General features: G+C 46.6%; 1 protein-coding gene across 1 annotated transcript in view; it reads right to left on the bottom strand.

Moving 5' to 3' along the window:
* LOC119375356 (translation initiation factor IF-2-like) overlaps positions 1-13,927 on the bottom strand; it is a 36,342-nt gene extending 22,415 nt beyond the window's left edge. Inside the window, exon 1 of the mRNA XM_037645535.2 lies at positions 13,589-13,927. Coding sequence (XP_037501463.2) covers positions 13,589-13,927 — 339 coding nt within the window. The remainder of the gene's footprint in view (positions 1-13,588) is intronic.
* Between the last annotated feature and the right edge of the window lie 1,773 nt (positions 13,928-15,700).

The raw sequence follows: 15,700 nt of genomic DNA, 5'->3' as shown, positions 1-15,700 counted from the left end.
GAGTAAATGATTTAAAATACGATAATAATGATTAGTAGTATTTGTTACACAATACAATAAGCCCACAGAGTCATATTTGCGACGCGATTAAGTTAAACTCATAAGACTGCAAAAAAGTTTCTAACGTGGGACTAAGGACAATATGAGAGGGTAGGTTGTTCCATTCTGTAGTTGCGAGTGGAAAGAATGAAAATCTGAAGCATTCGGTACTAGAACGGTAGTCTTGTAAGGTGTGGGGATGTTTATGCCTGGTCTGTCTTGTTTCAGATTTGGACAGGTAGCGGGAGCTATCTATAGACAGCATGTTATGCATAAGCTAATAAATTACTTTCATACGAGCTAGTTTGGCACGATTTTCTAGAGGTAGTAGTCCGGCTCTGTTGAGTAGTTGTGATGGTGAGGAAGTTAGGTTATACTCATTGTAAATAAATAAATAAATATATATATATATATATATATATATATATATATATATATATATATATATATATATATATATATATATATATATATATATATATATATATATATATATATATATATTGTCACGTGCGAAAAGAATGCAGGGCAAGAAATACCACGCAGGCAGAAAAGCTGACGCAGGTCTAACAATATGGCCGCGCCAAAACCAACAAAGACTGAGCGAGAGCGCGCGCTGTCCCAAACGACTTCGTTTGTTTTTGCCGGATGCGGGCTCGTGCTCGCCGCCGTTCATCATCCAGGTGGCATTATCCATTGCTATTCGATCGAACGGCGCCCTAGGTGGTGTGATTGGTTGCAGCAGGCCTGCAGGCTTCAGCGGCGGAGATTTGCGGCGTTGGCACTCACGGCAGCTTTTTACATAGCGCTTCACGTATGCAGCAAATGTGGGCCAGTAGTACGCCTGTTAAACTCTGGTGAGGGTTCGTGAAGAACCTAAGTGACCGGATGTGGGCTCGTGATGGCAGGCAAGAAGAATGTCGTCTCGCCTGTCGGAAGGGACGACTAACGGGTAGGCTTTCCCGTTGCCGTTCAAGTTTTTCTTGTACAAGACACCACTTCGCAGACAGAATGACAAGAGCTTGCGAGAAAGGTGTCGTGGTACGGGAGTGTTGCGTCCTCATAGATTGTCGATGATTGCACGAATCTCGGCGTCCTCGTGTTGTCGTGCCATCAAGTCAATTGCAGTGAGAACTCCGAGGAAGCCGCTGTCATCCCCAGTGTCGGGATCGCAAACTTCAGTAGGTGCACGGGACAACGAATCAGCATCTTCGTGCTTGCGGCCTGATTTGTAGACGATGGTAAGGTCAAACGCTTGCAAACGAAGGCTCCATCGTGCCAAACGCCCAGACGGGTCTCGTAAATTGGCTAACCAGCACAATGAACGATGGTCGCTCGCTACCTTGAAGTGACGACCGTAGAGGTAAGGCCTGAATTTCGTGGTGGCCCATACTACTGCGAGGCACTCCTTCTCTGAGGTAGAATAGTTCGTCTCGGCACGAGAGAGGGTACGGCAGGCGTAAGCTATTACTCGCTCAGTGCCTTGTTGGTGTTGGACAAGGACGGCGCCAAGACCTATATAGTTGGCGTCGGTATGAACTTCAGTGGCAGCATCCCCGTCGAAGTGACCAAGGACTGCTGGTTCCTGCGAACGCTCCCGTAGATTGATGAAAGCCGCGTCGTGTTCTTCATTCCAGGTGAATGGTGCATCTTCACGTGTGAGGCGAGTCAGAGGTTCGGCAATCTTAGAAAAATTTGCGATGAAGCGGCGATAGTAGGCGCAGAGGTCGAGGAAGCGACGTACTGCTTTCTTGTCACGGGGAACAGGAAAAGAGGCAACGCCGGTGGTCTCGTCGGCGTCAGGTCGAACGCCATCTGCGCTCACATCATGGCCCAGAAATTTTAGTTCTTTGTAACCGAAATGGCCTTTTTCTGGCTTCAGCGTGAGGGTTGCAGCGTGGAGCGCTTCCAAAACAGCCTGCAGACGCTTCAGGTGTTCCTCAAAGGTGACCGAAAAGACGACGACATCATCGAGATAAACAAGGCAATTGTGCCACTTTAAACCCGCGAGAACAGTGTCCATCATTCTTTGGAATGTGGCTGGCGCGGAACACAGGCCGAAGGGGAGCACCTTGAATTCATACAGGCCATCCGGTGTAACAAAAGCAGTTTTTTTCGCGGTCACGTTCGTCAACCTCAATCTGCCAGTATCCGCTTTTCAAGTCTATGGCAGAAAAATACTTGGCGCGTCGCAGTCTGTTCAATGAATCATCGATGCGCGGGAAAGGATACACGTCTTTTTTAGTCACGCAATTTAGTTTCCGGTAATCAATGCAGAAACGCAATGTTCCGTTTTGTTTGTTTACTAGAACGACTGGCGATGACCACGGACTATCGGATGGCTGTATAACGTCACCTTGGAGCATCTCTTTGTCTTGCGCATTTATCGCGTCGCGTTCTTTGGCCGACACTCGATAGGGCTGTTATATAATGGGCGAGGCGTCGGTGTGCGTAATAATCCGGTGCTTCGTAATGGGCGTTTGACGCACCTTTGAGGACGAAACGAAGCACCCTTGAAATTTAAGCAGCAATTCACGCAGCGCTGTTCGTTCCTGCTCCGAGAGGCTCGAATTGATGTTCACCTCTCCGAGCGCTGAAGAGGCGTCTGTCGATGTCGACTGGAGCCCACTGTGCATTGAGGTAGCGGTAAAACACTCAGCGACGTCTTCTATGGGGTCAGCGAAAGCGTTGGCAGTGCGACGAAAAAGGCGCTGCTGCTCATTACTAAAATTCGTCGCAAGCAGCGTGGCACGGCTGCCGCGAAGCGTTTCGAGACTGCGGGCAGCGCAGATACCTATGCTAAACAAAAGTGCCAAGTTGGCTTCGGCGACTGCCTCACCATTACGTAGTTCGTCACACACGACATCCACCAGGACGCTTGTACGCGGGGGCAACGTGATGCTGTCGGTAGAAACGCGAAACGTGCTGAGATGACGGTCATCGGGTTTCTCTGCAGCTCTTTCTGTCGAGAATGTGACGGTGCGCTCTCGAAAGTCAATAATAGCACCGTATTCCCGTAGAAAGTCGACGCCTACGATGAGGTCTCAGGAGCATTCAGGAAGTATAAGGCAACTGCAGAGGAAAGTATGTCCACGAATGCCGACTCTGGTCGTGCACATCCCGAGAGGGCTGACTACGTGTCCGCCGGCTGTACGGATTTGTCTTGCGTACCCCGGCGTCGCAACTTTCTTCAGATGCGTCGCAAGTTTTCTGCTCATGATGGAATAGTCAGCCCCTGTGTCTACTAAAGCACTAGCGTCGTGGCGGCTGTCGAGCACGACAGGTATGTCTAGGAGAGTCGGCTTTCGAGTTTAGGTGCTGTCGCCGTCGAATTGCTGCTGGTCCGTACTCACGTCGATGGGAGGCCTTGCTCACGTCGATTGTCAGCGGGCTCACCCCCGAAGGTCGCTGCATTTAGTTTACCCGTCTAGGGCTTGGCGAACGCACTGGCGCCGCCACTGGGTAGTTCCGGAAATCTGTGCCCGAATTCACAAAGCTTTCTCTTGCCTACGCAATTTCTTAGCCAAGAATTCTCGTATCTCGAGGGATTACGATAGCAATGGTACGAATTTAACTTACCAGCCACTTTTGAGGGCAAGGAGGCAAAGCGAAAGCCGATCAAACGACAAGGAAAGAAAGAAGTGCGCGCAGGTGATAGCAAGGCTGCACGCGAAGCGTCTAGCATCGAGGGTATACGATGATACCCAATGTATTTTCGCTGCATCTCAGCTTCCAGTTCCGGGCGTCTGCTGCAGCTCTTACGCGTTGCCGCAGACGCCCTGGGGTCTTGCGCGAAGCCCAGTGCTCGTGTTTCATCGATGACCATAGCTAAAAAAAATCTAGTTGCTCGATGGCGTTAATAATCCGTGCGCTATCCCGTCAAGTGCAGTCGAACAACGCTCCAGACGCACTCCATCTTTAAACCGCGCGTAAATTGAAACATTGAAGGTTTGAAGATGTGACCGAAACGTCTCCCCCTGTTTACCACAACCAGTTTAGTTACATTTTCATGAAGCTGCGCTGCCACTAAACTAACTAGGCATGTTCGAGCACGGTATGGTGGTTGCCATTAGGGCGTTTTGTAGCTAGACGTAAAATTCTGCATTTCTTACGAAGATCTCAGTACAAGACATAGGAGCGGCTTTTGAGCCTACGGAGAACTGTACAGAAATATAAAGCAGCAGTAAGAAAGGTATCATGAGCGTAATGCCGCAGATTCAATTCATCGCAGCATTTTGACAGGGCCGGAATGCGAGAGCAATCGCGTACGCTTAGATATGTGCACACGTAAAACGAAGAAGATTCGTCGGGTGGTTTCTGCGGGCAAATACTTTTCAGAAAACAGGGCGCAGTCACTTCGTCCTTGCATAGTTTGCGTGAGCAAACATAAAAGAAGCGGTGTTGTCTCGGCCTGAAGTGACATGACTACACATGCGCCTGGATTCACAGGGCGCGCGTGCTGCGCGTTCGCACGATTAATAATAAGAAAAAAAAAAAGAGACGGCGTTCGCGTTACTTACGTCTATGGGAGCGGAAGCCATACAAAAGCGAGCGAACGTGTGATTGTACTTATATATGAGAATCGAAGCAAATTAAGTGAGTAGCGATTTGTTTAGTGAAAGTTTATTTAAACGACAATAATGGAAACACATTCAATATTCAATTAGTGAAAGTGACATTAGTGACAGTCAATTAGCGATAGTTGATTAGAGATGTCGCACTCGATACAAAGTGCACGGTAATATAGCCCCATTTGATGGCTTTAACCTTCGAGTCACCTTGGGCGAATGCATTAGGATCCCGAGTTTTTTCTTCTTTTTTTGATCGACTTTCACCGCACGTCTTGAATTACGTGTCTTTCGAGGGAAAGATAATATATATACAATGAAGTAAGTGTTACAGTGGCCAGCTCTCTTGCGAAACAGTGCAGCGGTGGTCGAGTCGTTACAGCGTCAGACTACAACGCGGGAGGTACTGGGTTCGATTCGCAGTGTCGCCAAGCACCCACGTTTTTTTTTTAATGGAAAAATGGATAGCACGGCCTGAGGTTATGTGTTGCGAGCACTCTTTTCTTGAGAAGGTGGCCTTTCCGCTCTCTTCTTTCACGCCCCTTTATACCCAAATGCGCTTCGCCGTGCTCCCTCACGGATCATAGAAATAAGAGTATCTTTTTTTTGCTCTAACCACTACTATCGAAAGGGTGCCCAGTCCCGAAACCCAATTATCATACCTGGGCATTACTTTTCACGACTCTGTCTATTCGACCACCGGTCAGACATCGCGGTGTTTTCAATAACATCAGGAGACACGCGGCGGCCAAAATGCTTGCGGCCAAGATGACTGCCATTGTCGGGACACGTTTCCGTGCTAGTTGGGTGGGATTCATTACAAGCAGCAGCTCGAAACGACAGAGACAGATAGAAAAAGCACAAACACAGTGATGTGTTTGCGTCTTCTCTCTCGGTCTCTGTCGTGTTACGCAGCTCCGTACAATGCCTCTGTCAGTAGTTATAAAGAACTCCAGCAGGCTATCGAGTTCTGAGCAGAGGGCAAAACAGTAGGCCTGGGAAAACATTACGGCAAATTCATTTGCGTCATAAAGGGCAAGTACATGAAGATTTTAAACGCGAGTTTATTCTTTATCAACAGCAGTTACAGTATAGATGACAGGTGAACAGACAAAAATCCGCATATTCAGCTTGACTAGTTTTGTGCCCTTAATAGTAATTGGCAACACGTATGACGTAACCACGCACATATGTAAAAGTATGTACAGCCACGGGCGAAAGCTTGGTTCTGCTGGTTGAAGTCGCCTAGTCTGTTGTACATATTCGACAAACGCAATGTGTAGAAGCAATGTTACACAGAGGAGCTGTCCTATAAACTTATTTTTGCTGGTTGGTTGCATAGTTCCCAACTTCTTGCTGAGAACTGTACGTTGTTAAGTGAAACATCTTGTTTGAATGCACATATTTTTTGTAAGGTTACATTAATTTTTGCGCAGTATAAAACATATCTGAGAAATGAAAATGAGATAGAAAAAGAACTAGAAATCAAATAGCAAAATTTTTATGAAAGTTACACTAAACAAAAAAAACGTAAGTTTTTGTTTAAAAGATACATACATACATACATACATACATACATACATACATACATACATACATACATACATACATACATACATACATACATACATACATACATACATACATACATACATACATACATACATACATACATACATACATACATACATACATACATACATACATACATACATACATACATACATACATTGAGTAGTAGTTAATAGGATGAACTGCTATAAAACAACAATGCTGATACACGCAGTCTTGAGCACATGAGGTTTCAAGGCAGTAACTTACGAGAGAAATCTCTCACCACTCTTATGTGCCAACTCGGCATTTCTCATTTCTCGAACCCTCTTGGAACAATTTCATGTATAGTTTCTGCTTCTGCCCACTCACAAGCAGTTTTTATACATTTTCGTGGGCGGCAGCCAACGACGATATATAAGAAAAGAGCCCCCGCCAATGTGATGTCAAGGAAAAACGCAATGCATCACATTCTGGTACATGTCTGCAAGATGACACATAGTTTATTTACATAGTCCGGCATATTGACAACACTATAACAAGCCATGTCAGGTGATGTGGGCTGGAAGATTGGCACAGCTCGGACAAATTCTGGACAATACATAAATAAAACAATTCACTGTTACTAAGCTCCTCTGTACAAATAATGCTGTTGTTAACATGTAAATACCCTATTGCTTCTTCTGAAAACACTCCTCAAAAAGGTTTCAAAATGTGCACATGTGCCGACTTCCTTCAAATGAGAGACTGCTGTATATCAGTCTCTCATTTCGCTTGAAAAAAATTTCAGTGCACTGCTGGGCAAGGAATGTGACGCAGATTCAGTGCCTTGCATGCATATCTTGCTGCTGGCCTCAGCTGCAATGTTCATCAGCACAAATGGGCAGAATAACATTTTATAATGTGCCACGACAAAGTAATTATGTTTCAGGTGCATGAAACATGGACAACAATAAAGGAATTTAAGAACATTTACCTGGCACAGTTTACAGAATCTTAAATATATTTTCATGGAGCTATCACAGCTTGTCTGAATATAGTAGTAATGGTTATCAGCCTTCATATTTGTTCGAAGTCGCCAGTTTCAAGTTTAGAGCACACCAGCAGCCCTCTTCAGGCTAAACCATTGCACAGGCGCATCAAAAGGCATAAGTAAATGCATGCATAGTCACCATACAAAAAGCAATAAATACTTTCAGCAGTAATATGAGCAAAGCTGCATAGATGATAAACTATTTGCAGAGTATACAGTACATTATAGAGAAACATATGGCAGCAAACACTATATGAAAAAAAATATTAAAACTTACACAGTACATGCAGAAAGGTTGACCGTTGAAGAGGACAAGCATGCGATATGATAACATTACACAGGTGCTAAAGCCTGTTGGACATACTAGGAATAGTGACGCTCCTTTTGCATCTAAATATTCCGCGGAAAATGACTTTCCAGAGCTTACATATACATCAAATCATTTGTGCTATAATAATGCATGTATCCTGAACGCCTATATAGACCAAAAGCAAAACTACGCGCTTCAATGGTTTCATTCGTGCACTACCAAACATGAAAACACGGTTTTGGTTGCCGACCATGGCTGCTGTTTCTAATGGCAGTGAAATGCAGAGACACACATGCACTTTGAGTTACGTGCATGTTAAAAATTCAAGGTAGCCGAAATTAATTTGCACATTACCACTACAGTGTGATTTACATCAACGTCAAGGTTTGGTATATTAAATGCAGAATTTAATTAATTTTCAATCCTCAGGTGCAAGGATTTGCTGAATGATGCACTGCTCAACGATTAAACTGCAGCTGTGAAGATTCTCACCATACAATTCAAGCTGTTCCAACTATCACAATGCATTCTTTCTGTTGACGTGCACTTTGAACAGAAGGACACAGTCACTGGTAGTCGCTCTCTACTTGTTGGCCTTGTGTGTTTTGTCCGAGATACACTGTACAATTACATGACAGTGGGGCACCTGATCCCATGGCACTGCTGGAACATAGAAAAATACAGATGATTGTTACAACCATGCTATATGTAAAAATCGACAGCTGATATGTGCGAAAAAGTCTAGCTGTCGTATTTTCAGAATCCAATGACAAGTATGAAATATAATAAAAAAAACAAGGAAAAAAGGTCTGAACATAGAGCTACCAACAATGAAGACCTTGAAAAATTATTTTATGATATAAATGTATACCTACGATGTTCATTTTGAAGGCAACAAACTTCTGCCTAATAGTGAGACATCAGCCAATAAAGTATCTTCTATTTCGACTTTACACTAGGTGCAAGAAGCCGACCAAAAATGAGTTTACTATGCTACACTCTAAAAAAAAATAAAGTATTTGTGGAGTATTGCTACCCCACAACTATAACGTCATCCACCTCACGTACTTTCCACGCGTTATCACCATGGTCCGAGGACTTCCGGGTCACGAATGCCGCGCGTGTTATCAAAGTGACATAGCATTCTTGACAGAAAAGTGCCAAGAGCGGGGTTTTGATAAAAGGAAATGCGAGCAAGCAAGATTTTGATTATTGCTGTGTAGCAGAAATACTCCCAAATAGACGATTTGTTCCTAGAGTCTACTCATGTATTTCTATGTTACAAGACAACAGTTATTATTCATTACTTTAAAGTTATCTAACATAGCTACCTCATCATACAGTGTGAAGGAGCAATTTTGAAGACTTGAAAACACAAAGCATTATTGGATTATGTGTATTTTTGTTGCTCGAAACGGTTTTTCCTAACAAAATTACACTTTGGAAAAAAATGCACTTGATTAGGAGAAATGATTGCGAGCAACAAACACACTCATAATCCATAAATGCATGTTAACGGGCTCTTATGGCTTCCACAAACACTCACCATCAAAATTATTGATGTCACTGCCATGCCGGACGGATACGCTGTGTCCTGCTCAGAACACCAAAGGTGCACTGTATGACCTGTCTTGCATGAGTGGGGGCTGCACTGCACTGCTGCTCAGCTGGGCCAGCCACGGACAGGAGGGTGAGCACCCATGGCTCTCAGGAATAGCGAGAGTCACCTTCAGAGATCAACAAGCGTGTAATCAGGACACATACGATTTGTAGAAATAACCGTGCCACTATGCAATAGTGCTGAGAACATGTACGGCGGAAATACAACGTGCCACAACATGGAAAAAAGATAAGCTACGGCAGGTAAAATGCGCATTTACTGCTCCTGTGTGGCCTGAGGCTTGAACTAGAGTTCTTTCTCCCTGCATGTTGCGAACAGCCAGGCCATTTTCTCCCGCTTGCTATTTCCATGCAGAGCACTTGATACACTGTGTGAGTGACAAGCACAAGAGCTCAATAAGCAATAAAAGTACTTGTGCTATTTCAAAAGCGCAACTTTCCAGTCTCACATCTATGGAGTAAAATTTATAAGCTGTAGACTTTACACTTTCGACATTGTCAATTCTATTATAATTTGCTTCTCTTTACGCGTCCAATTAGCATCGCTGTGTGAAAATAATACAAGCATCCACTGTTAGTAACAATGTTTTGGTTGTGAAGGTGTGTACATTAACCGGTGTTTACTGTGGTTAAACACCTAAAAAAACTAACCTAGCAACCAGCCATTATGCAGTTTTCTACCCTTGAAGCTCCCAGGCAGAGCACAGTCCATCCAGATGAGGCTGCCATGCGTGCTGCCAGGCCCCTTTGAGGTCGGCTGGATGATGACACCCCCACCGTTGCAAAAGACTTGTAGATTTAGGGAGCACAAGTCCTTCCTATTTCTGTACAGGTGCTCCAAGTCATAAGGTGGCTTGATTTGCCAGTGCTTGCAATCGATGTATCCCACGACCTTACGAAAATTTGCAATCTGTGAAGAGGCCAAAAAGGATATATTAAAAAAACCATCATTGAAAGCGCTTTTAATACATATTTGGCAGAAACACAAAAATTATCACTTAGTCATAGCTATCAAATATGCTTTATTCAATTTGAAACAAACTGAAGCGCCATGTAAGCTTTACATACTGCAATGTATATGTCCTGGTAAAGCATAGTGCTACCACAGCGGTAATCTTCTATACAAGTAATTTTGCAATATAAGGGGAATTCCTGAAAAAGTGCTAAATGGCTCCCTGGAAGATAAATTCGCATCAAATATTTTTCTCTCAACTGTCAAGCGTAGTAAACAGACAGGCTCCTCTTAATAATCAGATAAAAGCCTGCTTAAGCAAAATCATAAAAACTGCTGGTGTACTTGCTCATATTGCAATATATGTATATTGGCCATATATACGTATATACAAAGCGGTAGTAGTACTTTTCGTACTGGAACTTAACATGGGGTGACAGTACATCTGCTGGGATGAAAAACTTACAAACGTACGTTATAGCACTACACGAATAGCAACGAAATTAGTTGCGCAAGTTCAACTCACCGATGGCACAACGATATTAGCAGCCGTCAGCGTCATCTGGAATGGAATGTGCTTGCAGCCACAGGCAAAAGACGTCCGTGGACTGGAAGCTGCCGTTGACGTAGAAATGCAACGCTAGCAAGACGTGTACGTCCACTGGTGAAGCGTGAGAAATCGCCGTGGGCCGCTGTAGTCAAGGCTCCAGTGCCGTGCAAAACGACACGACAGATGGGCTCGAAAACCTATAGTTAGCAGGTGCTGGTCTACGACTTCATTCAAGGCAAAGCACGAGTGAGAATTGTGTTCTGTCCGGAGCGAAGCGTGACGTCCACGTGCTTTCGCTGCCAGGTACAAGTCCAAGTTTTCACCGGAGAACAGTCAAGACATACTGCCAAAGCAGCCACATTTACAGCACAATGTCTCGGCGAGCGACTTCGGTTCGACACGTTATGACGTTCGAATTACGGTTATCACAAAAAGGAGAAGCAACGAGTCAAAAAAGAAAGCGCCAAGCCCAGCGCCAAATCCTTAAAGCCCTCAAAAAGCACCATCGCAACTTCGTAGGACGAAACACGGTTATCAACGCTTTAATCTTCTGTCACACGGGCACAGCCTCTTCACAAGTCTTGGAAATGTCAACACAGCACCACTGTTCACAACGCACATCGTTTCACTCCCGAACACTGCATTTGCCTGGACTGCTCACAAGAAAATAGAAGCGCACGGGCTAACCACTGGCGAAGCAAGAACCAAATATAGAGCGTAGTTCATGCGTTACCGTACGGAATCACGGAAGCACGGAATCACTCAAGTAACGTGCCAAAGTGCTGTCAATTCGAAATGCCGCCCTGCACCTTAATGAGACACAGGAACGCGAAGCAAACGAACTGTTACCGACACTCAAACACACATTGCAGGCTCCTCCAGTGCCAGTTACCGTCGGTACACAGGCGCCGATCCCCGCTACAAAAACACTCCGGGGCACAGGCTTCGCTACGCTTCACGGCACACCAAGACACACTGCCGTCGGTCTTCACACTGCTTGCGTGCACCGGAAAAGCAGCGGTATTCACAGCACATCCAGTCGAACGCTGAAGGAACTCATGCGTTTGCGAAAATCGGCGCCGACACCTACAGTTTACGGCGCCATGTTGTTCTTACAAACTGCGCAGCAGGGGGTAGGCGCTAAGACAACTTAGAAAAAGCTCTTTCGCGTTGATCGCGAGAAGATAAAAAGTTCTCTTATGTGCGAGGGGGAAGATATGACGAACACGACAGGAGCGCGCGATGAAAGAAGTGTTTTGTCAACGTCATAAGATGGGCTGTTGTAGAGAGTACTGCTTCCCAACCAATCACGAGTTGCACCTCTCGCCCAAGCCGTCGTCTGCTATCGTTTGTCGTCTGCTACGATAGTAGCCTCCTGCGGGGGTTTCGCCTTATCTACGGGATGATTTCTAGGTCAAGCTGACGCTTATGAGCACAAAATACATTTATGAGTGGGTGAAGTCACCTTCAATTGATATTCTCACGCCGTGTTAAATGGCAGTTAGTAATCAAAGGGACGTGAATCCGGCAAAGGCTTGTTTATACTCGAGAATCGTGAGCATTCGCACATATTTTTGATGTCGTTTCAAATTACTGGATCCATTTACTTCTGACTGCTCGCCGTATAAACGCGTTCCGTTTCGGTTTCCGAACAGTGAAGATCGAAAAGCTTGATTTGTTTGAGATTTCATGCATAGTCTCGCACGTCTATAATATGCTGCGATTTGCAATGCACGCGCCCGCTCTGGATTGACCCAAAGCGCGTAGCGACAGCTGCGTTTCAGCGATCGTGCCTATTGGGCAGTTAAAGCCTATCCAACTAGACAAGTTGTGGAATCACATAATAGGCTTTAATAACGGCTGATTGAAATGCTCCGCTCAATTTTATTTCCAATAGCGTGCAGCTGATGTGCTCCTCTGAACCTCTTTGGTGGTGGTTTCGACCAATGCTGCGTACATCATGATAAGTTGGACGTCTCATTGGAGGAAGTCGGACGCAACACAACAACACAACAAAAAAATGTTGACCAAATACCGCGCCGCTTTGGACTTCATCGACCATTCATGTAGACCTTTGGTTTTAATCCAACCACAAGTCTTTGCATGCATAATGTTTCGCCATTGACACCCAATAGGCTTCTTTAATTACTGCGACTCCCAGTTTATTGGACGACTACGAGTGCCAATACAGTCCATAGCGTACAAGCGAAACAACATACGAAACTCAAAGCGCCGAAATAAATAAAACGTACCAGCAATCATCAAGAAGCCTTAAATGGCCGTGAATTAGCTCAAAATTAGCCACGGCACCCAGATACCCGCCGCAGTTGCATGTTCTAAACAGCCATATTGTTCGTAAGAGTGGTCCGGACCACTCTTGGGATTTTCTCGTAGCCACGCTGTTTCCGCGCAATTTTTTTGCTTCGTGAATCCACTTACGAGCCTTTTTCAGTGACGTCACCAAATATAGCAACTGCATCACCATCGCTGACATGTTCCTGGACAGTCACAGCGCGCTTTACCGCAGCGGCCGATGTGATAACGATGGCCTCTTACGACGTTTTTTTCGCTTCGTGAATCGACTTACGCGACAAAATTTCTCTTGCGCGACAATTTGCTCGTAAGTGAGTTTTGTGAATTCGGCCCCTGGAGAAGATCGTCTTGGAGACGGTGATCGCGACTGCCGCCGCAACGGCAGTGGCATGCGCTGCTGGGACAGGTATTCCTCGATCGCTCTCGGTCTTTCACTAAATCTTGGCCTTGGCGAGGCGACGGCGAAACACCGAAGTCCAAAGCGGCGATATGGGCATTCGCGGTATACATGTACGGCTTCACCACAGTGATAGCACAGCGGCCGCCTGTCCGGTGTGCGCCATACGTCCGATTTCCTAGGGAGCGGTTGCCGATTCTTGAAATGCTGGATCGGTTGCACTGACGGAAGTGTATCGTGCGGCGTAGGGTGTACAAAGCGTGGTGGGGCAGGAATGTACCGGCTCACACCCTCGGCGTACGATGCACGTCGGGACTCAGTCGGCACGGGCGAGGTAACGTCGCTGGAAAGCGGGACTTGCAGAGCCTGCTGTACTTCGCTCCTTATGAGGCTGGAGATGGATCCTGTAGCAGGAGGTTGAAGCGGGCAGTGAAGCCTTTGTAGCTCGTCGCGTACCACTGATCTGATGAGGTCGCAAAGAGCTTCGATATTGATGTTACTGCCGGCAGCTCCAATCTGGCCCATCGGTGAAGCGACATTGATCTTGCGGTCGTACACAGCCGACCGCTGCTGCAGCACCTTTTCCATGGTCATGGCTTCGGTTAAAAACTACGCCACAGTCTTCGGGGGACTTCGGACGAGGCCAGCGAAGAGCTGCTCCTTACCTCCTCGCATTAAGTGACGCAGCTTCTTATCTTCTGCCGTAGCCGGGTCAGCACGACGGAAGAAGCTCGTCATGTCCTCAACGGACATCACCACGCTTTCGTTCGGCATTTGAATGCGCGATTGAATGGCCCGCTCCGCTCGTTCACGGCGATCGGGATTAGCGTAACTTGCCAGCAGCTGACGGCAAAACACACTCCACGTCGAGAAGGGCTCACGGTTCTCGTACCAGGTACGAGCGCCACCCTCTAGGCTGAAGTACACGTTCCTCAGCTTGTTTGCGTCGGTCCACCCGTTGAAATCAGCGACGCGTTCAATGTGAGCCAACCAGTCGACGTCCTCTAAGACGGAGCCATGGAACACCCTCGGCACTCGTGGCTTCTGCAACGTGCAATTAGCAGTTGAAGTGCCTTCCATACCGTTTTCGGGTGGTGCAGTTGACGTCGTCTCGGGTACAGGTTCACGTTCGGGGGACAATCCTCAGACTCTTCGGCTGGCCCGGTGGACAGGTGTTGTCACTGCAAGTACAGGGCTACCAGGAGGCGTTAGGACCACTGGTTTGGAGTACCCAGCACCTCCACCAGTTGTCACGTGCGAAAAGAAGGTTCCCGGGCAAGAAATACCACGCAGGCAGAAAGACTGACGCAGATCTAACAATATGGCCGCGCCAAAGCCAACAAAGACTGAGCGAGAGCGTGCGCTGTCCCAAACGACTTCTTCGTTTGTTTTTGCCGGATGCGGGCTTGCGCTCGCCGCCGTTCATCATCCCGGTGGCAATATATACCGGCGTTCGTTCATTGTACAGAGCTTCACGCTATTCGCAATGCACACGTACGGTGGCGCCGCGTAGTGGCCGGTAAGAGCAGTACTTCAGAGAGTATAGGCGTAGTGTTGTCGTGTGGCTCACGATGCGCGGACGCGTTTGAGTTTTGTTAATATTGTCACGAGGCGTTCTGGGTGACCAAGATGGTAGAGCCGAGCAGCGAGAGATGACAATCGGGACAACACCGAAACGTAGCTTTTATGAATAATCTCGTCGTCGTCTTCTCCTTCCAAGCCAGATCCCCACTACCCATTATTTCCAGTACAGTTATCTCCCCCGGGGAAAAGAAGCCGTCCCGGCTACCTAGGGGTACGATAGCACAGGGGGATCATAGTAACACTTTAAACGTTCTACATGCACGATTTTGCGGTTGCGACGACGCTTATCCGAAGGTGGTTCAAGAGGCTCCACTGTATAGTTCACGGGAGATGTTTGGTTCACTACACGGTAGGGACCCTGGTAGTTTGACATGAGTTTCGGGGACAACCCAGGGGTCGAGGCAGGCACCCAAAGCCACACAAGCGAGCCAGGAGAATAGGATGCAGGCGCGACGGCGGCATCACGGTGGTGCTTCTGGCGCTGCTGGTCCTCTGACGTCAACATACGGGACAGCTTTCGGCACTCTTCTGCGTGTGCAGCAGCCTGGGACAGGGTGGTAGATTCCGAGGCATCAGGGCGATACGGAAGAATTGTATCCATGGTGGAGGATGGTTCGTGCCCATAAAGTAGGAAGAAGGGGGAAAATCCTGTGGTGGCCTGCGTGGCGGTATTATAAGCATATGTGACAAATGGGAGAACATGGTCCCAATTGCTATGGTCAGATGCGACGTACATGGCCATCATGTCACCAAGAGTGCGATTGAAGCGCTCAGCCATCCCAT

This window comes from Rhipicephalus sanguineus, chromosome 11 (assembly GCF_013339695.2).
Source record: "Rhipicephalus sanguineus isolate Rsan-2018 chromosome 11, BIME_Rsan_1.4, whole genome shotgun sequence".
Classification (NCBI taxonomy): Eukaryota; Metazoa; Arthropoda; class Arachnida; order Ixodida; family Ixodidae; genus Rhipicephalus; species Rhipicephalus sanguineus.
Note: the sequence above shows the minus strand (reverse complement) of the source record. Positions and strands in the feature narration are given on the sequence as shown.